The following is a 27,956-nucleotide window of genomic DNA, read 5'->3' on the forward strand; positions in this document are numbered from 1 at the left end:
ACAAGCAAAACTAGTACTAGAATTCTATTTTAAAACAGCCTCTATTACAACAGTGTCCTTGCTAAGAAAGAAAAAAGTTGCCCTTTAGTGGCAAAAATGTTTCTTATTTAGAATCATGGACTTTTAACTCTAAGACGCTAAAGATTATTTACAAATAATGAAGACAAAGACAGGCTAAACCTATTGAAGATTATAAAGCTACTTGACAGAGATTTGCTGGAGCTAGCATTCTTGTCTCTGGTGTAGTGCTGTATGGCCAACTTACGTCACCTGTAGCAAAGCCTCCCTACCCCTTAGGACTAATGGTATACTGAGAAACTCTGACATACAGAATACTAAAACTACTATCAAGTTTCCTCAAGATGAAAATGTTATAAATTCATGCAAGCAAGAACTTAATTCTACCTTTCCTTCAATACTGAAGAACCAAAAAAGTAGTCTGTAGCTGTAAGTGGGCGGAAGGACGAGTAAAAATTCCCAGGTGCTTACATAAGCTTGTGTAAGGTTTGGGCAAGGCTGGTTTATCACGCCACCACCATCCTCATGAATCCCCCTACATTTCAAGTCAAACAATTAGATGGAAGGGACTGAATTCCCACTCTCCTGAAAGTTGAACCAATGGTTGATTTGCCTCCTGTTCACCCTATCCTCAGCTATGAGGGCCCAGTAATGCCTTGTGCCACATTGTGAGACCTGAGAGACACCAACCTCTATGGCATTATAGTTAACAATTATGGTCAGAAAGCAAAGTCAGGCCTACATGTCACCAATGGCCTACACTCTGTAACAGCTTAGACTGCAAAGTATTTTAATCATAAAACACTATTTTTCTGTCTCAAAACTATTTATAATGAGTTCCATAATTCTTTCATCAATAATTTTCTCTGTGCTAGATTATAAGCTCTTTTAAGTTAATGATCATGTCTTTACCTTTTGTATTCTCATGGTATCTATATACTCTAGAAACAGAGTACATACTAAATGTATACCTGTTAATTTACTCTCTCAGCAGCTACCCTAAACCACAGAAACCAAAGTAACCATGGGGACATGAGAAGGACTAATAAAGAAAAAATACACAAAAACAAAAAAACAAAACCCCAAACCAAACCAAACTACCAGTTATTTCAGGACTCCTGATGTGGCAGGAAAAAAAAAAAAAAAAAAAACAGCAAGAAGGTAAGTTGGGCTTTCCTGAATCACTATTTGGCCCAATTTCACAGATTATCCTTCAACACAGATAAATTTGCAGCATGTTAAACTCAGGTGTCTATGTTTTAGACAGGAATTTGGAAAGTAAGGACCAAAATCTCAGTGTAATTACAAATATTTCGCATATAACCAAACAGGAATTCCCTGTGATAATTTCTCAAAGCTCTCATTAAAAAAACTTAAGAAAAAGGTAAATAAACCAAACAACTTCATAGAAAAATTGTATTTACAACTCCATCCAAAAGCAGTTTTTAAAAGCAAACAATGTAACACTTGAAAAAAATCTATGCTCACCCAAAATTGCCAAGTCTAATAAATATTAACGTAATACTTCATCAAAAATAAGGCAATAACCCAAGATATTCATTAATGATTTCTCCACCTTCCATAACTAGGTAGAACTACTCTATCTAGTAGCAAATGATACTTCATTCCATTTCAGCATGTCTGAAATCCTTAAGGACAAAAGTGATAAAATAGGATCTTCATTCTTCATTAGACTCTTAGAACACTTGAAGGAAAATAATTTCTAAAGCACAAAGAGGTAAAGAGGTAAAACCTTTCAAAAAGATACTCGGTGTTCAAAATTCAAGAATGCAATATTAATACACAATGGGCATTAGGTGAATATATGCAATACAGTGATAGCAAATTAATTTATTTAGTACTTTTTCCATTCCATATCATCAGGAGGATTGATTTCAACTTTCCTTTTACCTACATCAGACCAGTTGGTACTCAAAACTGTACCACCAGACTCCATCTGCAATAAGAAATAAAAATAGATTAATCTCTAGACCATATAATCAAAATAGTATTTTTCTAAAAATGTTCCAAGCATAGAGTTCCAAATATAAGCTATGTTTGTCTCAATATAAACACAAGATATCATTTTGATTTAATCTTATGCTTTTCAGAGAAGTTAAGCATGTTCTCTACAACCTAAGAAGGAAACTCTAGAGTAAGGTACAAGCCATCATGTTCATACACAGTCTTATTTCCTTCTGCTAATCAGCACTGAGGCGTAATGTGGAACATCTACCTTTTGATGAAAATACAATTGGCTCCCAAAGAAAATTCTTAATCTCTTTCATTAAAGATAGTAGAGACCAGGCAAAGTAAACTCTTTCTATAGTAGCTGAACAGAACTTTAAGAGACCCTTCTTAAAGCTCTGTGACAATATATACCAGGGAACATGGAATTTTTTTCAAATCACACACAGGTGCTTAATATCAGTATCTCAGTAGAGAACTGGTTATCGATTTACCATCTACAGAATATACCTCCTACCAACAACCCTAGCATATTCATAAATACATTTTAAAAAACTTCTAGACATTTGTTATCTTAATGGAATAAAAATTCATCGACTTGGATGATAGCAAAAAACATGAATTATTAAAATCTAAACATTTTTACAAAACCAGTTGTGTTGCTAGCAAATGTATAAAGTTATACAATTACACTGGAACCTTGATATAACCCCATGCCCCACACTCTCTGTCAAGCTCTCTTACATGGGTTCCTTTGCATGGGATATTCTCCATCCCAGTTTTCTTTCTATTCTTTAGTTACCCTCTAAACATGACCTATCACCATTTCTCTGTGGCCTCATTTGACCCTAATCAGGACTCTACCCTTGTAGGATTTGTACTCTGCATGAAAATAGTTACCATTAATATAATACACATCCCACTACTGTTAGAATTTTAAGGATCTGATTTCTTTTATACCTGCTTCCCACCCTTGGTTCCAACTAAAGCTGAGAGCTCCTACAAAGCAAGAAAACTATCTTACCAACACTTACATACTAGATCTAAGCACAATCGTTGAGCACATGGCAGGCTTCAAATAAAATACTGATACCGATGTTTGTAACTGGTATGTTTGTAAATGGTCTGCATGTGGGAACAGACCTGTACTTGAATCAAACTACATGGTGTATAATGGGTATTTCAAGTAATGCCTTCTTTCATTAAGATGTAAGTGCTTGTAAACATATGTTAGCAGCATATGGGAAGAGCCCTATGCTTATCTCACTAATCTACACTGTGTATAAACTGTTGTTCAAGTAACATCTTCTCTCATTAACACAAACCCACTAACACCCTAAATCCCAATCCTAACCCCTAAACCTAACCCTAAAACCCAAACCCTAAACCTAACTCTAACCCTAAATCAAACCCTCTGGAGAGTTCTCTAAACTTCAGGATATAAGGAACATACTCTCACCCTGCCATAAACCCTAACCTAACCCTACATCTGAGGAAAAAAAATAAAAGAGAGAAAGTAGTGGTATATATACAATGGAGTATTACTAAGCCATAAAAAAAGAATGAAATCTTGCCATTAACAATGACACGATGGAGCTAGAAAGTAATATGCTAACTGAAATAAGTCAGAGACAAATACCACGTGATTTCACTCATTATGTGAAATTTAAGAAACAAACCAAAGAGCAAAGGGGAGAAGAAGAAAAAAAAGAGAGAGGCAAACCAAGAAAATAGCCCCTTAACTATAGAGAACAAACTAACGGTTACCAGAGGGGAGGTGGGTGGGGGCATGTGTTAAACAGGTGATAAGGATTAAGGAAGGCACTTGTGATGAGTACCAGATGTTGAACAGAAGTGCTGAATCTCTATTTTATAAACCTGAAACTAATATTGCATGTATGGTAACTGAAATTAAATAAAAACTTAAAAAAATAAGTAAATACAAACTTTATTTTTTTTATTTTTGAGACAGAGAGAGACAGAGCATGAATGGGGGGAGGGTCAGAGAGAGAGGGAGACAGAGAATCGGAAGCAGGCTCCAGGCTCCAAGCTGTCGACGCAGGGCTCGAACTCGTGAACCACGAGATCATGACCTGAGCCAAAGTCGGACACTTAACTGACTGAGCCACCCAGGCGCCCCATTAAATACAAACTTTAAAAAGAAACAAACTACTCCTAAAAAGACTACAGAAAGATTTAATTTGAAATTTGATATTTACTCAAGACATCTGTTTCCCCAATTTAGCATTTCCCTCTGAGTATTTTATACATGTTGGTCTTTTTGTCCCAATTAGACTGGGAGATCAGAGTCTATTTTGTTTGTTTTCCCACAGCACGTGGTATGTTCTAGGTCAATGCTGACAAAGGGTGGCTTGTTTTATGGGTGTAGATGGTTCAATTACTACTAGCAAAGCCTCTGTATGAAAATGGATGCAGATTCTATAATCTTTGAAATTTTACACACTATTCTGTCCAGCACACTCTTAAAAAAGTCAATATTGAAACTGACTTCTCTTCCTGGGGACACAGGGTAGATGTACTTTAGCCAATTCTTCCCATAAAGTACTATTAAAAATCTCTGACATTACACATATGTAAACAGACATAAGAAAACTCTAAAAGATGAAGGGAAGTAAACAAATCAGCTAGGGACCTTGGGAGCCAGGGAACAACATAATATGGTGGTGAGTCTCTGGGTTTTCTTTTTTGTCTCATGTCTTACAGCTGCTGCTGAAGAAGCTGGAAACACTAAGAGGCACAAATAAAGCTCCAACAAAAACCTGATTTCTCTAGCAAAAAAATTAGACAAAAAGACCACTTAGGAAGACAGAAAAGTTTTAGACTATAATCACTCCACTGCAGCTAAACACCACAGATAAAAACTATGGTTCCATTCCCACCCAAGGCCAGCAAAGGCTGAGTGGGAAGCCTAGACTTCCATCCATGCTGGGCTACCATGAACCCACCTCCTCTGCCACCTGTGGTGCCAGTGAAAATCACATAGATATAATATCTATCCCATTGCCAACAGTAACAAGGGGATGCCTGAGATGTGTAAGGAGGCTGATTAGGGTATCTGGATTTCTACTTCCATCTAGCAATAATGAAGGAATGCCCTCCCTTCCTCTGCCAGAGTGGCTGGGCAAGAAAGCCAACTGAGATGGAGGGGTGAAATAAGATCCAGTCTCACAGCAGAACATGAAAATGTCCAGGTTTCAAATGAAAATCACTTGTTGTTGGTAAAAAAAAAAAAACACCAAGAACCAGGAAACTTTCATACTTTTTTTTTTTTAAAAGGCAATCAATAGATGTTAATGTTGAGATGACAGAAATGTTAAAATTATCTGATAAAGATTTTAAAGTAGTCATAGTAAAAATGCTTTAACTGAGAATTATGAAGTTACTTGAAAAAGATAAATAGAAAAACTCAGCAAAGAAAAAAAGACACAAAAAACAGTCAAACGCAAAGTTTTAGAATTAAAACTACAATTGAAATAAAAAGGTAAGCAGATAGGCTAAAGAACAGATAGGCTAAAGAATAGAAGGGATAGAGAAAAGAATCAGTGATCTTGAAACCAGGACAATACAGATCACTTAATCTGCACAACAAAGAGAGAAAAGAGATAAAATGAAGATAGTCCCAGGGATGTGCGAAAATTGTAACAAAGTATATAACATTTATATCATCAGGTTCCAGGAAGGAGACAAAGGAGGCAGAACTGAAAAATTACTCAACAAAATAATGGCCGAAAATTTCCCAAATTTGTCAAGACACCTAAACCTACAGATTCAACAAACCCCAGTCAGCATAAACCCAAAGAAATCCTTGCTGACAGAAAATCTGTCATGAGCAGATCTAAAAGAATGATTAAAGAAAGTTCTCTAAAGTAAGAAAGAACAAATGACAGAATCTTAAAACATTACAAATGAAAAAAGGTAAAAATATAGGTAAATAAAATAGAATTTGTTTTTTTCTCTTGAGCTTTCTAAATTACGTTTGATGGTTAAGTGAAAATATAACACTGTATGATGTGGTTCTAAATGTATGTAGAGGAAATATTTGTGAAAATTATAAATGAGAAAGGGTAAAGAACATAGAGGGAGGTCTGGTTTCTATACTTCACTCAAACTGACAAGAAAAATGACACCAGTAAACTATGATAAGCTATGTATAATATGGCTACTGTAATATCCAGAGCTACCACTAAAAATGCTATACAAATAAGACACACTAAAAAATATACATAAATCAGAATGAAATTAAAAAATAATCAAAAGTACTCACAGGAAGATAGGAAAAACAAAATCAAAATACAGACCAAAAATAAAATGGTACACTTAAACTCCTAACATATCAAAAATTAAATGTAAATGATCTAAACACATCAATTAAAAGACAGTGACTGACAGAAGAGATTAAAAAACATAACCCAACCATTTGCTGTCTCCAAGAAATTCCCTTTAAAATAGTAGGAATCAATCAATTTAAACATGATATATAGATAGGTTGGAAATAAAAGAACGGAACAAGATACATCATGCAAACAATCAAAAAACAGAAGAATTGACTATATTAATATCAGAGCAAAGAAAATTACCAGAGCTAAAGAATGACATATACATATGTTAAAAAAGGCCAATCCACCATGAAGACACAGCAATCCTAAATGCATATGCACCAAACAGAGCTGCAAAATATGTGAAGCAAAATCAGCAAGGATACAGATTTCACAAGAATATCAAGATAAACCAAAAATTAAAAGATCCAAAAAACTGCTAGAATTGATCCATGAATTCAGCAAAGTTTCAGGAAATAAAATCAACGCACAGAAATCGGTTGCATTCCCATATACCAACAATAAAGCAACAGAAAGAGAAATCAAGGAATTGATCCCATTTACAGTTCCACCAAAAACCATAAAATACCTAGGAATAAATCTAACCAAAGAGGTGAAAAATCTATATACTGAAAACTATAGAAAGCTTATGAAAGAAATTGAAGAAAACACAAAAAAATGGAAAAAGATTCCATGCTCCTGGAAATGAAAAATATTGTTAAAATGTCGATACTCCCCAAGGCAATCTACATAGTCAATGCAATCCCTATCAAAGTAACACCAGCATTCTTCACAGAGCTAGAACAAACAATCCTAAAACATGTATGGAACCAGAAAAGACCCCGAATAGCCAAAGCGATCTTGAAAAAGAAAACCAAAGCTGGAGGCATCACAATCCTGGACTTTAAGATGTATTAGAAAGCTGTAATCATCAAGACAGTATGGTACTGGCGCAAGAACAGACACTCAGACCAATGGAACAGAATAGAGAATCCAGACACGGACCCACAAACGTATGGCCAACTCATCTTTGACAAAGCAGGAAAGAATATCCAATGGAATAAAGATAGTCTCTTCACCAAGTCGTGCTGGGAAAACTGGACAGCGACATGCAGAAGAATGAACATAGACCATTTTCTTACACCATACACAAAAATAAACTCAAAATGGATGAAAGACCTCAACGTAAGACAGGAAGCCATCAAAATCCTCGAGGAGAAAGCAGGCAAAAACCTCTTTGACCTTGGCCACAGCAATTTCTTACTCAACACATCTCTGGAGGCAAGGGAAACAAAAGCAAAAATGCACTACTGGGACCTCATCAAAATAAAAAGCTTCTTTCTGCACAGCAAAGGAAACAACCAGCAAAACTAAAAGGCCACCGACAGAATGGGAGAAGATACTTGCAAATGACATGCCAGATAAAGGGTTAATATACAAAATCTATAAAGAACTTATCAAACTCAACACCCAGAAAACAAATAATCCAGTGAAGAAATGGACAAAAGACATGAATAGACACTTCTCCAAAGAAGACATACAGATGGCCAACCGACACATGAAAAAATGCTCACCATCACTCATCACCAGTGAAATACAAATCAAAACCACAATGAGATACCACCTCACACCTGTCAGAATGGCTAACATTAACAACTCAGGCAACAACAGATGTTGGCAAGGAAGTGAGAAAGAGGATCTTTTTTGCACTGTTGGTGGCAATGCAAGCTGGTGCAGCCACTCTGGAAAACAGTATGGAGGTTCCTCAAAAAACTAAAAATAGTGGGGCGCCTGGGTGGCTCAGTCGGTTAAGCGGCCGACTTCGGCTCAGGTCATGATCTCGCGGTCCGTGAGTTCGAGCCCCATGTCGAGCTCTGTGCTGACAGCTTGGAGCCTGGAGCCTGTTTCAGATTCTGTGTCTCCCTCTCTCTGACCCTCCCCCATTCATGCTCTGTCTCTCTCTGTCTCAAAAATAAACATTAAAAAAAAAAAACTAAAAACTAAAAATAGAACTACCCTATGACCCAGCAATTGCACTACTAGGCATTTCTCCACGGGATACAGGTGTGCTGTTTCAAAGGGACACATGCACCCCCATGTTTTATAGCAGCACTATCAACAATAGCCAAAGTATGGAAAGAGCCCAAATGTCCATTGATGGATGAATGGATAAAGAAGATGTGGTATATACATACAATGGAGTATTACTCGGCAATCAAAAAGAATGAAATCTTGCCATTTGCAGCTACGTGGATGGAACTGGAGGGTATTATACTAAGTGAAATTAGTCAGAGAAACACAAAAATCATGACTTCACTCATATGAGGACTTTAAGAGACAAAACAGATGAACATAAGGGAAGGAAACAAAACTAATATAAAAATGGAGGGAGACAAAACATAAGTGACTCATAAATATGGCGAACAAACTGAGGGTTACTGGAGGGGTTGTGGGAGAGGGGATGGGCTAAATGGGTAAGGGTCACTAAGGAATCTACTCCTGAAATCACTGTTGCACTATATGCTAACTAATTTGGATGTAAATTTTAAAAAATAAAATTAAAAAATAGAAAAAAAAAAAGATAAAATTGATACTTCTACAACACTCCTCCCAACAACAAAATATACCTTCTTTTCTTTTCTTTTTTTTTTTTTAATTAAAAATTTTTTTTTCAACGTTTTTTATTTATTTTTGGGACAGAGAGACACAGAGCATGAACAGGGGAGGGGCAGAGAGAGAGGGAGACACAGAACCGGAAACAGGCTCCAGGCTCCGAGCCATCAGCCCAGAGCCTGACGCGGGGCTCGAACCCACGGACCACGAGATCGTGACCTGGCTGAAGTCGGACGCTTAACCAACTGCGCCACCCAGGCGCCCCTATACCTTCTTTTCAAGTGAAACATACACTTGAAATAGACTGAACGCTGAGCAATAAAACAAAGAATGTAAATGATAAAGTACATGGTCTCAAATCACAATGGAATAAAATTAGAAACCAGTAATAATATGATAACATGGAAATCTCCAAACACTTGGAAACTGAACAACATACTTCTAAACAACCCATGTGATGATGTCTCAAATGAAATCAAAATACATATAAAACTGAATGAAAATATAACATTAGAATTTGTGAGAGAGCTAAAACCCTAAGAAGGAAGTTTACAGCATAAACACACACAAAAGAAAACACAGTATCAAACCAATAATCTAAATTCACATCTGAACAACCTAAAAAAAATAGCAAAATAAACCCAAAGCAAGCAGATAGGAGAAAATAGCAGAAATGAACGAAATTTATAATAAAAAGTTGAAAAAAAATGAAGTAAACAAAGAGTTGATTCTTTGAAAAAAATTCACTAACACTGACAAACCTCTACATCAAGACTGGGGGGGAAAAAAAAAGACAAATTCCCATCACAGGAATGAAATGGAGTATCACTAAAGACTCCGCACATATCACTACAGCTTAGATAAAACAGAATAAATGCTCAAAAACACAAACTGCCACAAGACACTCAATATGAAATAGATAATCTAAACAATCCTATTAACTATTAAATTTGTAATTTAAAATCACACCAAAAGAAGAAATGCGCAGGCCTACATGGTTTCACTAAAGAAAAAATTAACACCAATTCTACACAATCTCTTCTAAAACACCGAAGAGGATAGAGCACTTTCTAATTCATTTATGAAGTTGGTATTACACTGATACCAAAACCAGACAAAGGCAGTATAAAAAAAGAATACTACAGACCAATATCCCTCATGATACAGATACAAAAATCCTTAACAAGGTATCTGAAAATAGAATTGAAGAACACATAAAAGGAATTACACACTATGACCAGGTGAGGCTTATCCAAAGGATGCAAGGCTGGTTCTTGTTGAAATCAGTCACATTAATCATACAAAATCACCACTGTTAACAGGTTAAAGAAGAAAAATTACATAATCATATTGATCACTGCAGAAAAAAAGCATTCAAATTCAAAAAGCCAACAGCCAACAGCTGTGCAGTGCTGGTGGTATAGTGGTGAGCCTAACTGCTACCTTCCAAAAAGTCAACAGCCACTCACGATAAAAATCTCACACAAGGAATAGAGAACTTTTAACCTGATATAGCATCTACAAAAAACCTACTGCTAACCTACTTAATGGTGAAGGAATGAATGGTTTTCCCTTAAGCTGGGGAACAAAGCATAAATATCCACTCTCACCACTCTTACTCAACACAGTGCCACAAATTCTAGCCACTGCAATATGGAGAGAAAAGTCACAAATATCAGGAGGGGAAAAAAGTCCCTATTTGAAAATATGACTGTCTACCTAGAAAATCGCAAGCAATTTACCAAAAAATCTCCCAGAATAAGTGAGTTCAACAAGGTCAGAATATAAGATAAACCAAACAAACAAACAAACCTGTATTTCTAAATACTAGCACATGACACCAAAGTTAAATCTACAATACCATTTACAATCACTCAAAACAAGAATTAAATATTTAGGTATATCTTGCAAAACATGTACAGGATGTGCTGAAAATTGCACAATAGTGATGAAGAAATCAAAAATTGGACTGGAAAATTCAACACAGTAAAAATGTCAATCTCTCCAAATTTATATACTGTTCAACAGGATTTTTTGGTACCTACAGACAAAACATTCTAAAGCTTATGTGGAAACACAAAGGAACTAGAATATCTAAAACAATTTTGAAAATGAAGAATAAAGTAGAAGGAATGACTTCCTGGTTTCAAAAGTTACATAGCTAAAATAATCAAGACTAGTATTAACAGAGGGGATAGATACGCAGATCAATGAAACAGAGAATCCAGAAATAAACTGAGACAAATACGCTCAACTGATTTTCGAGCAACACAAAAACAGTTCAAGGGAAGAAAGACAGTTTTTTCAACAAGCAGTCTAGAGCAACTGAACACACATAGGCCAAAAACAATCCCCCCCCCCCCCCCCCGCCCAAAAACCTCAACCTACATCTCTGCTTTATATAAAAATTACCTCAAAATGGATCATGGACTTCAATGTAATAAGTGAAAGTATAAAAGTTTTATTGAAAGGAAAAACACAACAGAAATCTTTCAGATCTAGAACCAGGCAAAGAGTTCTTACACTTGATACTAAAAGCATGATCCATAAAAGAAAAAAACTGATAAACTGGATTTCATCGAAATTAAATACTTTAGCTCTGCAAAAGACCATCAAGAAAGTAAGAAGACAAACTACAAGCTGAGAGAAAATATTTGCAAACTATGTATCTCCCAAAGACTTGCCAAATTAGTAGTGGCACAGTTTAAAGAGGGGAAGGGGTGGAAGGAAGTGGGTATGGCTATAAAATGACACGAACAAAGGTATCCTATGGCAGTGGAAATGTTCTCTGTCCTAACTATCAATAACATGGTTGTGATACTGTAGTTTTACAAGGAGATTCCACTAGGGGAAACTATGTAAAGGATACAAGGGACCTCTTATAACTGCATATGAATCCACAATTATCTCAAAGTAAGAAATTTAATTAAAAGAAAACCTTTTTAAGTCAACAGTGAAAAGTTGAATCATGACAAGTTATGACATAGTAACTTATGTGGAATATCTGAGTTTCTAAGACATTAACTAAATGCTAATTTGAATATCCCTTGAAAGAAGAGTGACATTTCCAAAGCTACTGGTAAAAGTCAAAGGATTACATCTTCAAGCAAAATAATCAATACAGTTCTACAGTGAGGACTTGTCATTAAAATTCCAAAACTTGAGGCCTAATTAGGTGGTATCTGTTGTCTGGCAAAGGCCTAAATTTTCTTATTCAATAGACAAAATTATTAACAAACCAATGAATAATTAACATGCACCTTCTACTTGCCAAACACTGTTCTGGAAGTTTCCCCTCTATGTTCTTCATCTCTGACACTGAGGCTATACATGGTTCTAATGGAAGCACCTTCAGCTACCGTGATAAATCCAACTACCATAATTAGAGTATTTCTTAAGCTTTCCAAGTTCTAACTTAATGACTAAAAAATATTTATTTGGAATAAACCACTTACTTCTCAACTACCCCACAAGTTTCCAACTTCCTCAATAATTAGTCTAAGTTTAGAGCGGGAAGAAATGTTCAGATGAAGCCTATTCAAAACCACAGTACATGCAATTTTGTTTAAAATTGCCTAATTTCTTTTAAATTTTCTGAAATTTACTACTAAAGTATGCTTTTTTCAAGCGTATGTTCTTACAAATGATTTGTTCATGGCACGTTTCACTTCATCAGAACCATCTGAATAGATCTGCTGAAATAATTTGTTTAAAGCTGCATCTCCCTCCAACTTCTCATTTTTTTCTTCTTCTTTGATCTCACCGACCAATTTATCCCAATTTCTTGTATAATGAGATGATGATGGATATAAGTTCTTTACATCTATGGAGTAAAAAAGATAGAAGTGATTAATCAACACGTGATGACTATGTCAAAAATATGTAAACTTTGTGACCGTGGTATAAAGAACATTGTAACAGTTTATAGTTCACTGAATTTCATATTTATAACAAATGTCTTTTTGGATAAAGTTTATTAATTTTGAGGGGGGGAGGGACAGTGTTTTATTTATCTATCTATTTATTTATGAGAGGCCTGGGGAGGGGCACAGAGAGCAAGAGAGACAGAATCCCAAGCAGGATTGTCACGCTGTCAGCATCGAGCCTGACGCGGGCTCTATCTCACAAAATGTGAGATCATGATCTGAGCTGAAATCAAGAATCAAGACACTTAACTAAGCCACCCAGGCACCCCTCTAATAAATATCTTTTTGATATATACATCAACAGACTTACACTTATCAAAACTGAATCAGTTAGTATAATGTAAAATCTGGGAATTTTTTTTGAGCAAAATAAAGTGTACATTTTTGGTACATTATCCAAGATTAGATTAAAAACAGACTCTTTGTGTTAATAATGGGGGGGACTGGGTGAGAAGTGTACTGGAAATTTTATATTTATAGAAAAGTTGCAAAAATAGTACAAATAACAAAAGATAATAAATAATAATAGTGTTTGTATTTATTTTTTTATTATGAAATTTATTGTCAAATTGGTTTCCATACAACACCCAGTGCTCATCCCAACAGGTGCCCTCCTCAATGCCCATCACCCACTTTCCCCTCCCTCCCATCCCCCTAAATAGTGTTTTTTAAAATGATGCTTAAGAAATTTCTCTTATAAATAAGATTTTAATAAATGTTAAAAATGTGGCTTTTCCTTGGGGTGCCCGGATGGCTCAGTTGGTTAAGCATCTGACTGTTGATTTTGGCTGAAATCATAATTTCATGGTTTCATGAGTTTGAGCCCTGTGTCAGGATCCGCACACTGATCATGCAGAGCCTGTTTGGGATTCTGTCTCTCTCTCTCTCTCTCTCTCTCCCTCTCTGCCCTTCACTTGCTCATATGCTCTCTCAAAACAAATAAATAAACTTTAAATAAAAAATGTGGCTTAGTTTTTCTGAGGTACTCCTGTATCTTTCAGAGTAAGTATAAACTGAAAATATAAGTAATTATCCATACAATTAGACAGTGAGTTAAGACTCCATCCTCTCCCCACGTTAAAATATTTGATTACTTCGACAGGAAATAATAATTCTTCTTGAATGATGAAAAATACACCAGGCAATAATCCAGAGCTCAATGTCCACTCACACACACATAGAAAACATTAGTATCTGTAGGGCATGTTGAAGTTAATGGAAGCTGTTTGCAGCCAGACAGGCTACTGACTAGCCCAGGGGCTCAGGGCACTGCCAAGACTACCCTAAAGACTAATGGAATCAAGAGCCCCTTCACCCCACCCCACCCCACACAAATAATTAAAAACTAATCGGGGCGCCTGGGTGGCTCAGTCGGTTAAGCGTCCGACTTCAGCCAGGTCACGATCTCGCGGCCCGTGAGTTCGAGCCCCGCGTCAGGTCCTGTGCTGACAGCTCAGAGCCTGGAGCCTGTTTCCGATTCTGTGTCTCCCTCTCTCTCTGCCCCTCCCCCGCTCTTGCTCTGTCTCTCTGTCTCAAAAATAAATAAACGTTAAAAAAAAAAAAAAAAAAAAAAAAAAAAAAAAAAAAAAACTAATCTACATAGTAGCTATAAGAGCAGTGCTGTTTACTCTCCAATGGAAATACAATGCAGGCACAAATGTGAGCCACATACATAATTTAAAAATTTCTAGTAGCCACATTACTAAAAAGAATCAGATGAAATGCATTTTAATATTTAACCTAATATATTCAAAACTGTATCAACCTCAACACAAAATCAATATAAATATATTAAGATATGTTGTAATTTTCCTTTCATAAGATCTTCAAAATCTGTATTTTATACTTCCAGCACAACTCAATCCAGACTAGTCATTTCAAATGCTCAGTACGTACAGTGGCGACTATACTGGAAAGTGTAGCTACAAAGCTTTAAAAAACACCCGATTCAAAGTTTCTCTATTAATATATTAGGACACATTAAAAAAAAAACTATCTAGGGGTGGCTGGGTGGCGCAGTTGGTTAAGGGTCCGACATGATCTCACGGCTTGTGAGTTCGAGCCCTAGGTCAGGCTCTGTGCTGACAGCTCAGAGCCTGGAGCCTGCTTCGAATTCTGTGTCCCTCCCTGGCTCTGCCCCTCCCTTGCTCATGCGCTCTCTCAAAAATAAACGTTAAAAATATATATATATATTTATTATTTATTATAAATATATTAGGACACACTGAATGTCCCTCTTCCACTACTGCCTCTCTATCTCCCGTTCCTCAAAATAGTTCAGAAAGGAGAAACCACTAATTGTTCATTTTGTTGTTCCATCCTTTCTCTTCGCCTATAAACCAACTTTCTCCCTATCTATCTCCCAGCAAAACTAAACCAAACCATAATACCTCACACAGTTTTATTTAGGTTAAGCATATGGTTTTCCAATCTACTCTTTCTCTACCAGTAATCCCCTCTTGATCTATGTACATTTTCACTAGTAGCCAAAGAAAACAAACAAACAAAACAATGCAGGTTACAGTAAATTAAGAGCCTAAAAAAACATGGGTTTAATTAATCCTAATGCTGACTCCCCAGAGAATGAAAACACAGATTCTAACTTCCACTTTACACACAAGAAAACTGGCTCAAACGTGTTAAGCAACTTGCCCTTATCTGCAGTCTCCAGCTTGCAGGACACAGGAATCTGACAAGCATATTAATTCCTTACAAAAATATACCAGGACAGGAGGAATAACATCTGAAATATCCAAGGCACTGTGTTTAGAAAAACTCTGCAACTGTAACACTAAAAATCTTTAGATTTAATCTCAGAAAAATTTTAACACCTGTAGATGAAAGATAAACTACTGAGGGATGGTAACCTAACTTCCTTGCTCATTCATTATAATATCAAACAATTGCAAAGATACTCATGTCAGCAGATTTTCCACTGTTAGAAGATGCAGCAACAACCAGTATCACATACAGAGTTTATGTAAGAACCAGACCCAGATCCTGAAGACCAGGGTTTAGTCCTCAACAATGAAAATTGCCAGGTGATCTTAAGCAATCTGCTTCTTCTCTGAGCCTATAAAACAGGGCTGTCTAATTCAGAGGGCTATTGTTAGAATTCAGTGATATACGGCATTTAAAGTGTTTCTCTAAAAAAAATATTTGTATGCCAGTTGGAGCAGCTCCTCTATTCCCCACACCCTTGGGCATCTAGCTGATTGGGACCTCCTGTTTTTTTTCATCTCAGATTTACTGTTGGCAGAAAGCAGGCTTCCAAGTGGACCAGGAGTGGGAAGGGCTTGGTCCGCAGCCCTGTGAGGCACAGGGCAGTAAGTCGATTGATGTAGACTGATCTGCTTGTTTCAGTCTGTCCCATAACAGGACTTTCTCAACTGGAGTTTGAATACAAGCCTTGAAAAAGATTGGCCTTGACCTTGTGCTTTTCTGAGAAAGGATAATTAATAGTTCTGGATGAATCAGTCTCACAAGGCTTTTGTGTAACCTGAAGACTGTCTAGGGGCCTTGTGTGCATTTTGAAGAATAAAGAATTGTTGAACTGTGGTAAAATTTCTAACTTGTATCTTCCCAATCTGGAGTAAGAAAATAAAATTCTTCAAATAAAAAAAAAAAAAAAAAAAAAAAAAAAAAATATTTGAACTATATATATAAACCTCAGCCCGCAAATCCCAGAGAGTCAGCCCCAAAAGAAATACAAAACATCTTTCCTATGTCTTTCAAATCAAGCGTGAAAGCAGAAGCTTAAGAGCTTAAATACCAACTTCAAATACTTCAATATAAAAACTATCTGTTGGTGTCAATTTCCTGGTTTTGCTAATTACACTATAGACTAGTTATGATGCTCTCATGCAGGGAAGCCAGGTGAAGGGCACATGAAAACTCTAAGTATTTCTGCAACTTTGAGGGGAATCTAAAATTATTTCAAAATAAAACTAAAATAAAATAAATGATCTACTGGCTAACTCAGGGTTTTCTAAAAGGTGCCACAAGGAAATGTGTTTTCTGTCACAGAAGAAGGCAGTGGAAAATCTAAAAGTGGCTGAAACACAATGTTAGCTCATTTTGGTCATCAAACTGGAACATTAACTCTAATCAAAAAGAAATTTTTCTCCTCTCATTAATGAGGCCAATGCTGTAAAATACACTCTTAGACTGTAGTTCTAGGAGTGTCTAGCAGATTAAATATTCCATTAGAAAAATACCTGTCTACTGCATATACTTAAAACTGACCCAACGTAATATATATATAATGGAGTATTACTCAGCAATAAAAAAGAATGAAATCTTGCCATTTGCAACTACATGGATGGAACTAGAGGGTATTATGCTAAGCGAAATTAGAGAGATAAATATATGACTCCACTCATATGAGGACTTTAAGACACAGAACAGATGAACACAAGGAAAGGGAAGCAAAAATAATATAAACAGGGAGGGAGACAAAACATAAAAGACTCTTAAATATGGAGAACAAACAGAGGGTTACTGGAGGGGTTGTGGGAGGGGGGATGGGCTAAATGGGTAAATCATTGTTGCACTATATGCTAACTAACTTGGATGTAAATTTAAAAAATTAAATTACATTTAAAAAATTTTTTAAAAATAGAAAGAAAAAAAAATTGACCCAATATAAAGTAGCCTGTCCCTTATTTTTTTTTTTTTTTTTTTTTTTTTAAATTTTTTTTTCCAACTTTTTTATTTATTTTTGGGACAGAGAGAGACAGAGCATGAACGGGGGAGGGGCAGAGAGAGAGGGAGACACAGAATCGGAAGCAGGCTCCAGGCTCCGAGCCATCAGCCCAGAGCCCGACGCGGGGCTCGAACTCACGGACCGCGAGATCGTGACCTGGCTGAAGTCGGACGCTTAACCGACTGCGCCACCCAGGCGCCCCAAGTAGCCTGTCCCTTAAAGGGTTAAAAACAATCAACCCTAGTTTTCTACTCTTCTCCTGGGCTTTTCTGTCTTCATGAACTATTTATGAGCACTTGTACTAAAAGAGCAACATAGTGAAATGGGTTAGATACTTTACACTGTCAAGCCCTGAAATTCCAGGAAATTAGAGTTGACAATATATTCTATTATTATTCTATAAGAAGAAAGAGAAAGAAAAGAAATAAAAGGGAAAGGGAAGAAGAGAGACTATTTCAGGAGAATAAACCACTAATTCACTTGCAACCTAAAAAGAAGTAATAGGAAAGGGCAACACACAAAAACAACCCCCAAATGATATCCTACATTAACTTGGTAAACAATAAATCCCAACTCCCTCAGGGTTTTTGTCCCCATTCATTTGTATTGGGTTTAAGAAGTTAGAACCTTCACATGAAAAGCTAGTTTGTATTCATTACAGAGCAATCTTCTTACACTCATTGTATTTTACCTTGGGAACATAAATAATGTAGGCAGAAAGAAAGTCCATTACTATTTAACTTCAACTATATAACACAATATGAATTTAAAGCTCATCAAGGCCAGAAAACAAACCTGCTACAAACTGTTTTGGAGTAGGCACATTTCCTTGCCCCTCTAGTTTTTCCCATCTCACAGCTTCTGTCTTTTTCATTTTAATTTCAATCTGGAAGAAAACACCAAACAAAATTTATTATTCAAAGTAAAATATACAAAACATTAAAAAAATGCAATTTCTTAAAGTCATAAACTTTTATAGGAATTAAAAGAACCCTTGAGATCATTTCCTTAAAGTATTCAAGGTTAAATTTCAAGAACTTGGAAACATTTATTTTTCTACTTAAAAGCCACCCTTCAAAAACAACAAACATACATACTATAAGCTACAATTAAGAAGAGTCTTAGGGCACCTGGGTGGCTCAGTCGGTAAAGATCTGACTTCAGCTCAGGTCATGATCTCATTGTTCATAAGTTCAAGCCCTGCATAGGGCTCCACACTGGCGGTGCAGAGCCTGCGTGGGATTCTCACTCTCTCCTCTCTCTGCCCTCCCTGATTCATGCTTTCTCTCTCAAAAATAAATATGTAAACTTAAAAAAAAAAAAAAAGTCTTGAAATCCATGTTTTTTTTTTCCAATGCAGTGTTCTCAACGAGAGGTGATTTTGTCTCCCAGTGGAATTTGGCAATGTTTATGGATATTGCTGGTCATCACATCCAGGGTGGGGGTTAGGGATGCATAAAGGGCAACCTTCCCAAAACAAAGATTTATACAGCCCCAAATGTCAACAGTGCCCCCCTTTGAGAAACCCTGTTCTAATAGAATCACTACATTTGCATGCACATTAACCTGTTTGAGAGTGGAGAACACTACCATTATATAAACATATTACAACTGGGGCACCCGGGTGGCTCAACCGGTTGAGCATTTAACTCTTGATTTCAGCTTGCATTGTGATCTCATGGTTTGTGGGATCAAGCCTCACATCGGGCTCTGCACTAACAGCACAGAGCCTGCTGGGGATTTTTTCTCCCTCGCTTTCTGTCCGTTCCCTGTTCACATGTGCGCAAATGCTCTCTCAAAATAAATAAACGTTAAAAAATACAACTAATGCTACCATTTTTATAATCATTCACTAATTATTAAACATACAATATGAACAAGCTGTAATTTTCACAGATGTGGTGGATTTTTTTAAATAGTAAAAACAAGTTCCTGACCATCTTGAAGTATGTGAGATATAAGATACTACAATAAAGTTAACCACGAGGCAAATAAATGTTCTAATAGCTCAGCAGAGATCACACCTGGGTGTAAAAAGAAAGAGTTTTAGCACACCTTGCAGAGCTTTGAGAGGTAGGAGCATTTACAATGGTGGAAAGAGGAGGTCTCTGGAGACGAAAGGAACAGCCTAAAACGAGCCCTGAGGTTTGAAAGGACACAAAGCATCAGGGAGTATGGACAAGACCAATTTGCCACAAGTCCAAGATTTATGTTAGAACAGTAAAAAACTACAGATGGAAAAGGTGTAAGGCAAATTATGAAGAGCTTATGAATGCTAGACTAGCTTCACTTATTAAAATGAAATTTACTGGGGCGCCTGGGTGGCTCAGTCGGCTGAGCGTCCGACTTCGGCTCAGGTCATGATCTCGTGGTTTGTTACTTGGAGCCCCGCATCGGGCCCTGTGCTGAAAGTTTGGAGCCTGGAGCCTGCTTCGGATTCTGTGTCTCCCTCTCTCTCTGCCCCTCCCCTCCTCATGCTCTGTCTCTCCCTCTCTCTCAAAAATAAATAAACATAAAAAAAAATTGTTTTTAAATGAAATTTATCTTTAACTCTCTAATCAAGGTCGATCCCCTAGGGTCTATTCTTAACCCTAACATACACTCACATAACACTTTCATCTATCTTGTTTTCCTTATATTTTAATTTTTTTCTAAGAAAAGAATTACTACTTTTGTAAATATGAAAAAAAATTATACAAAGTTTAACAAAAAGAAAAGCCTATTCACACTGGTTCTTTGACTCCTGTAGATCTGATAAATCATTTAAACTAGCAATTACTGGTAATCTTTCTACCATCTGCACTTAGTGACAGAATCCTTAAAATCTGCATTTCATAATAACTTAAAACACTGAGAAATTGCCAATATTTTTAACCAGACATGAAGTGATGGTATGGAAGGGGTTGTGGTCTCTGAGGATTTGTACTTTCTTTAGGACAGAAATGTAACCAAAAACTATTTTTATAATGAGAAAAACATGAAATGTCACTGGGAAAGAGACCAAAAGTGCACTATTTAAAAAAATTTTTTTGGGGGGCCTGGGTGGCTCAGTCGGTTGAGCGGCCGACTTCGGCTCAGGTCATGATCTCGCGGTCTGTGAGTTCAAGCCCTGTGTCGGGCTCTGTGCGGACAGCTCAGAGCTTAGAGCCTGGAGCCTGCTTCTGATTCTGTGTCTCCCTCTCTCTGACCCTCCTCTGTTCATGCTCTGTCTCTCCCTCTCTCAAAAATAAATTAAAAAAAGTTAAAAAAATAAATAAATATAAATAAATAAATAAATTTTTTTTAAGTTTATTTATTTTGAGAGACAGAGAGAGAGAGAGCATGAGTGGGGAAGGGACAGCGAAAGGGAGAGAGAACACGGCACAGAGCCTAACACAGGGCTTGAAGCCATGAACTGTGAGATTATGACCTCAAAAATCAAAGAGCCAAAATCAAGAGTCGGACACCCCAACTGACTGAGCCACCCAGGCAACCCAAAAAAAGCACAGTATTTTTAACATAATTTATGTGTTTAAATTCTACATAAATAAAAAAATAAACTCTACATAAATAAAAACAATTTTATAAGAATCTCTACAGTTCTCTAAAATGATGACTAATTTTTATAAAGTAAAATGCTATCAATATTTTCTCATATACAATATTAAGTGACAGTAATATTAGCGACAGTATTTTAAAAGTTATCACTGCTGGAATAATTATCAAAAAGGGGCAAAAATCTAGTAGCTGGCAATGACACAGCAATAGTTACTGAAAAGAGCTATTACCCTAAAATTTAAAAAGTCATTTCGCTTCTTTAATTTTCAACTCATCTGGAAGTGAAGACCTGGCAAGCAGTGCATCAACACTATTATACTTAACTAACCTCTGCCACAGAGCACCCTATATTCACACCTCACGTTCCTGCACTTACGCAGGGTCTATGAAAAGTTCCTCGTTTCACCTAAAGAGCAGCACACACTAACATTCATGTCTACTAAAAACAACTATAACCTGAGGAATTGTGTAGTATGAACAAAGAGGCCTTTATAAGGCCAAAGTCAAAGCTCTTAGTAACAACCTGTATCAAGTAAGACATGCTGACCTGAACTTGAAATTATACTTAATCCATTCACCAAAATAGCTGCACATAATAAACCACTTAAAGCAGCTTTTTGAAAAGACAAAAGTGAGGAGCAATACTAATTTTCTGTGAATTCTTTTTTACACGTATTTCACTTTCAATGTTTATATATGCTTTTTAAATTGAAGTGTTAAGTCTTAATGATTCTGGCAGGTACCTCCAGAGTTACCGCCAGCCCAACTTCAGGTACTTTTACTGTGACTATTAAGAAGCTATTCTATTTTCATTTAAGTCAAAAATAATTTAAAAGTTAACTTAAAACTTTGGTAGTGTGCTTGAATGCTACTCTCATATGCACAAGGAAGGCTTTCAAGAATGTCCCAAAGCAGTATTCACAGATTACTAATGAGAATCCCTGCTGTTCCAAACTGTCAGTTCACAAGATTTTGTATACTATCACCCACCTCTAAAGTCTTCTCTGCACAGTTTAATTTTTTCCAATGAAAGGACTTCAGATTTAAAGGGAAGCCATTACTTCAAAAGGGTCATGACATCCAGATACCACCTTAAGAGGAGGTTAAGCTCCCACTTCCTGCTACAGAGGGACAGTGAAGGCATCTTTCTCAACACTATGAGTTGTGGCAGTTTACTGCTGAACTTTCTTTTTCTGGTAGTTTTGACAACCACCTGTTTCAAGGCTGTAGTCATTAAATAATTGTTCCCGACCTTCAGAATGTAATTTTTCCCAACATTCTCTTAAACATTTAATTGCTGTATCTAACCCCTTCATCTGATAATAAACTCAAGTCTTCCTGAAGTCATACTGCACAACTACCATCTTTATTTTTACACTCAAACCATTTTTTTTAAGTTTATTATTTCAGAGAGAAAGAGAAAGAGAGAGAAAGGGGGCGCACAAGCAGGGGAGGGGCAGAGAGAGAGGGAGACACAGAATCTGAAGCAGGCTCCAGGCTCTGAGCTGTCAGCACAGAACCTGATGCGGGACTCAAACCCATGAACCGTGAGATCACGACCTAAGCCAAAGTCACATGCTTAACCGACTGAGCCACCTAGGTGCCCCTACACTCAAATCATTTTATAATCATTTTTTTTAAATGCAAAGAACAGTAATTAATGACAAGAAACTGAAAAATCTTCTCCAAAGTTCAACAAATTTTTTAAAATGTTTTTATTTTTGAGAGAGTGCGTACGAGTACTGAGTTGGGGAGGGGCAGAGAGAGACGGGGACAGGGGATCCAAAGAGGGCCCTGTGCCCGATGCGATGCGGCACTTGAGCTTGAGATCATGACCTGAGTTGAAGTTGGACGCTTAACCTACTGAGCCACCCATGCGTTCCTCTTCCCCAAAGTTCTACTCGCACAATTCAAATATCTGCTTTGTGTCTACCTGGGCCAGGCACTGTATTAGTACAAAAGGTCACAGTCTCTACTCTCCTTGAAGAAATTATTCAAGAAGCGATATTCCCATAAAGAATTCCAGCAGGTATCACCTCTAGTGAAAGATCTAAATATAGGGAAATATTCCAGTTTCCTGGAAAGAAGTATGCCAAAATGTCATCAATAGTGAGACTGAATAATTACTTTCTCTGCTCCTTTACGTTTTTCCAAATTTCCTATGATACACATTTATTGCTTTTACAATCTGAATAAAAATCTAAATAATCTGGATAAAATAACTATAGCAGTAACATTTCTTGAGCACTATTACATACCGTGTGTTTCATATATATCATCTCAGTTAAAAGAACAACCCTATAAAAGGAGATTACCATCCATATTTTAGAGATGAGGCAACCAAGATAGACAACTTGCTGGAAGTGTCTTCTGCCAGAAGTTTTACTTACTTCCTCACAAATAAACAGAGGTTGAAAATAAGGCAACTATCAGTTTTAGAGAAGGGTCATAGATAGATACTACCTGCTGGAAATATGGCCATGAGCAAGTAACTAATCTCACTGAGCCTTAGCTTCTCCTGTAAAAAGGGATTAATAGGGTCTACCTCATTTAGGGTTCTTATGGGGATTAAATGAGCCCATGCATGAAAAGAATAGAGCACTGTATCTGGCAAATAACTGAATGTTCTTATCATTATCTTTACAATCATTATAATCAGCTAAAAAATCTGTGCAAAGTATTTAACATCTCTGGATTCAGTTTTTACCTGTAAATAGGTGATAAAAATACCTGTATCATACAGTAATTGTTAGGATTCCATGTGTAGATAATACACAGCATTCAAAATAGTTACCTACTATAATTCTACACAGGTCAAACAGATAGGACTGACTAAATAAGCTACAATAGATGCATGCAATGAAATACTTTCCTGTAAAACATTTAAGGGCATGAAAAAAATATCCATAATATATGGCTAAATTTAAAAAGATAGTTACAGACAGTATTTACAGTAAAGTCCTTTTCTTTTGAAAATACATGAATATGCATTAAAAAGGTGAAAAGAATACACTTCAAAAACAATTTGTGCATTATCAGCAACTAATTATTTAAAACCATAATTACCACCACCACTGTTATCAAAAAGACATAAAACAACAATCCAAAAGTTTCTACATCCTGCCCAGACATCCCCAACTCCATCACATCATCATTAGGATTCTTCTATGAATATTAAAAAAAGGAATTCACGGGGCGCCTGGGTGGCGTAGTCGGTTAAGCGTCCGACTTCAGCCAGGTCACAATCTCGCGGTCCGTGAGTTTGAGCCCCGCGTCAGGCTCTGGGCTGATGGCTCGGGGCCTGGAGCCTGTTTCTGATTCTGTGTCTCCCTCTCTCTCTGCCCCTCCCCCGTTCATGCTCTGTCTCTCTCTGTCCCCAAAAAAAAAAAAATTAAAAAAAAATATATATAGGGGCGCCTGGGTGGCGCAGTCGGTTAAGCGTCCGACTTCAGCCAGGTCACGATCTCGCGGTCCGTGAGTTCGAGCCCCGCGTCAGGCTCTGGGCTGATGGCTCGGAGCCTGGAGCCTGTTTCCGATTCTGTGTCTCCCTCTCTCTCTGCCCCTCCCCCGTTCATGCTCTGTCTCTCTCTGTCCCAAAAATAAATAAAAAATGTTGAAAAAAAAAAAAATTAAAAAAAAAAAAAAAATATATATATATATATATATATAAAAAAAAAAAGAAAAAAAGAAAAGGAATTCACTCTGAAACTTCTCAAATTTTAGTAAGTTAAGGGAGCCATGGTCTGTCTCAAAATAAAGACACACATTTTTACCTCCCACAATTCCAGTCAAAAGCCTTCATATTTTATAGACATAATACAAAAAATTGCTCTGACTAGAAATAGGAATAGAACTTTTTTTAAAAAAATTTATTTTTAAGTAATCTCTACACCCAATGCGGGACTCAAACCCACAACCCCAAGATCAAAGGTCTCACACTCCACTGAATGAGCCAGCCAGGTACCCCAAAGAATATTTCTACAAAGCATTTTGAAAATTCTCACTTTTTTAGGAGGAGTGAATATTAACCTTTAATATGAGTATTTCACAGCACAGCTGACACTGAAGTTATAAGCCTGTGATTGTGAGCAGAGAATACTGTCATGAAATTAGTAAGATGGAACAAAAGAAACACTACAGTTTCTTAATAAATAAAATGAATTAATAGGCAGATAGGAAAGCTTGGATTCAATAAAAGGGAGAAATAACTGTCAGAGGTACTGAAAAAAAATGAATTCTGACTTGGAAAAATCTAGGTATGACACTGTAAAATATTTAGTTAAAAATGCTATTTCACTGATTGAAGGGTGCTACCTCTCTTATTTTCATTGCAAATTATATTTCCCTTGAATTAATAACACTTAACCAAAGATTATACAAGAATATGCAACATTTCTTCACCCTTGAAGGTGGAAAAGAAAAAAACCGAATTCCCAAAGATATCACCCCTTTAAAGCACACATTTTACAGAATCTCTAATTTTAAGCAGTTTCTTGTGACCAGAAGCATTCTTTTCTCAACTCACATAAATGATTCAAGATACCTGAATTCATATGAAAACCATGTGATTTCATTATTTTCTTAGTGCCATCACTAAATAAACCTCAGTAACCCACAGAAAGATTTGATTTTCAGTATTTAACAGTCTCCCTCTGCTGTATGAAAAAAGATTCTAAATTTTCATTTCCCTTAAGATATAATTAAGTACAATTATTTCAATTTGTTTCCCATAATATACAGCTTAAAAGTTGGTGGTCTAACAAAACTAATATATGTTACTTTCGGCTAGGAAAAGAAAAGTCATCTTCTTTACACATCTTTAGAATGGTAATTCTTTAATCTAGAACTTAGAAAAACCTAAGCAAAGAAGCACTAGCTTTCCAGAAATAAAAGTATTTCCCCTGGGCCAAGATGGATAATTTAGTAACTATGTAAACTTGGGGAAAGCATTTAAAGTCCATGAACCTCGGTTTCTTTTCATCTATAAAACTAAGAATAAAAATAATCTAACAATTTCAAAGGGTTAACATCAGAATCCATTTTAAATTCACTGAGGGGCATCTGGGTGGCTCAGTTGGTTAAGTATCTGACTCTTAGAGTTTGGGCTCAGGTCATGATCTCACAGTTCATGAGTTCGAGCCCCATGTCAGGCTCCCTACTGCTGGTGCAGAACCTCCTTAGGATTTTCTCTCTCTCCCTTTCTGCCCTCTCCCTTCCCCCTTCTTTCTACCCCATCTAACCCCCCTGTCCAAAATAAATATAAACTTTAAAAAATTAAACAAATGTATTCACTGAACAATTACTGAGCAGCCCTATGTACAACACACAGGGCTAGGGTTGACAAATTTAGCAAATGGAATATACTTACACTAAAAAATTATTCAGTTTGTAAAATTAATGGGGCATCCTATACTTTATGAGCCAATCTTACCTGGAGCATATACAAAGACATAAATATGACAAGCTTCTTATCCTCACAGACTAAATGCAAGGGAAATAAAATGTATACATAAACTACTACACAAAAAAGAAAAATAGTTATGTAGCATTTAAAGAAAGAGGAAAGGCACAAAAAAGGTAACTGGGAACACAGCAGGAGCACTGCAAAATGGTCAGATTCAAGAAGTACTCAAGACTCAAAGGAAAATAAAGAATAAGAGATGACAGTGCTTCGTTAACATCCTCAATTCTAGCCACACAGACTTCTGTATTTATTATCACAAATACTATTCTTCCATAAGTTACATGAGGCGACCCACTAACACAAGTTTTTAAGTCATTTACGCCATCTATTCACACAAGTCAGCTTCCATTTAAACTACTTCAAAAGAATATGCATTAACAACCTGTTGATAAAAATACCGTATGTAGGAAAATGCCTAATTCGTAATTTTCTCAACTGTCCCCCTCCCAAATCTAGCCATAGTTTTGTGGTTGATTACTTACCCATCTTCTTTTACTAAACAAATTCTACACTATGTGGATAGGGTCAATAGGACTACAATCTTGGTAAGATTTCATTCCTTTTTCCCACCTACTTTCTATCTTCCAAACAACTGTTTCTTCTCTCCCCCTCATAATTTAACAGCTTTGTACTTTGTAATCTTTAAATAAATTAGTGGGCAAATCATTTCTAACTAGATGCAAAAAATGACCACTTCTTTATTTTGCACTTTTGCTCAAATGCTCGGCAGATACCCTCTTCTTTCCGCAAAGCCAGTTACCATATTCTCCCTGACACTAGCTGACCTGATTCTACTCTAGGATATGAAAATTCACCCAGCCTTAGAACTTAAACTCAATAATTAATAACACAGCATGTTGCAGGACATGTTCGTAAAAAAGGTGCAGCAATGGAAAAAATCTACTTATATCATTTATTGTCATTAAGTCATTACATATCTCCATACAATTTTATAGATGAAAAAATTTCAGCACTCATTTAGTCCATATCTCTCATTTATACAGTGAAAATTTACACCTACAATAATTTTGTGACAATGTAAATTCACAGAGCAAAGAACCAGAGTCAGATTTTTTTGATTTTTCAGTTCAGTACCTGTCCTGTTAAATTATACTACCTACATCTTTTGATTGATATCTAAAACAATATATGAATTTTAATTCCATTGCATACTTTTTGAAAATATAAAGAAATCTAAAAATTACATAATTACTCAAACCACAGTTTGAGTTACTCAGTATTCGCTTGTTAACAAAGTATTCTAAAATTCAACTTAATTAAAAAACAGGAAAAAAAACCAGGCAGATTCATCTTCACAGTAGTATTTTTAACTGCATAAAACAGGGTGAGAAAGTATTTGTACATCAAAACAGACAAGTTCAAGAGAA

General features: G+C 36.3%; 1 protein-coding gene across 1 annotated transcript in view; it reads right to left on the reverse strand.

Moving 5' to 3' along the window:
* Positions 1 to 1,849: 1,849 nt before the first annotated feature.
* SUGT1 (SGT1 homolog, MIS12 kinetochore complex assembly cochaperone) overlaps positions 1,850 to 27,956 on the reverse strand; it is a 44,500-nt gene continuing 18,393 nt past the window's right edge. Inside the window, exons 11-13 of the mRNA XM_058683851.1 lie at positions 18,363 to 18,453; positions 12,578 to 12,759; positions 1,850 to 1,975 (exon numbers count right to left, since the gene is read on the reverse strand). Coding sequence (XP_058539834.1) covers positions 1,874 to 1,975; positions 12,578 to 12,759; positions 18,363 to 18,453 — 375 coding nt within the window. The 3' untranslated portion in view covers positions 1,850 to 1,873. The remainder of the gene's footprint in view (positions 1,976 to 12,577; positions 12,760 to 18,362; positions 18,454 to 27,956) is intronic.

This window comes from Neofelis nebulosa, chromosome 1 (assembly GCF_028018385.1).
Source record: "Neofelis nebulosa isolate mNeoNeb1 chromosome 1, mNeoNeb1.pri, whole genome shotgun sequence".
NCBI lineage: Eukaryota > Metazoa > Chordata > Mammalia > Carnivora > Felidae > Neofelis > Neofelis nebulosa.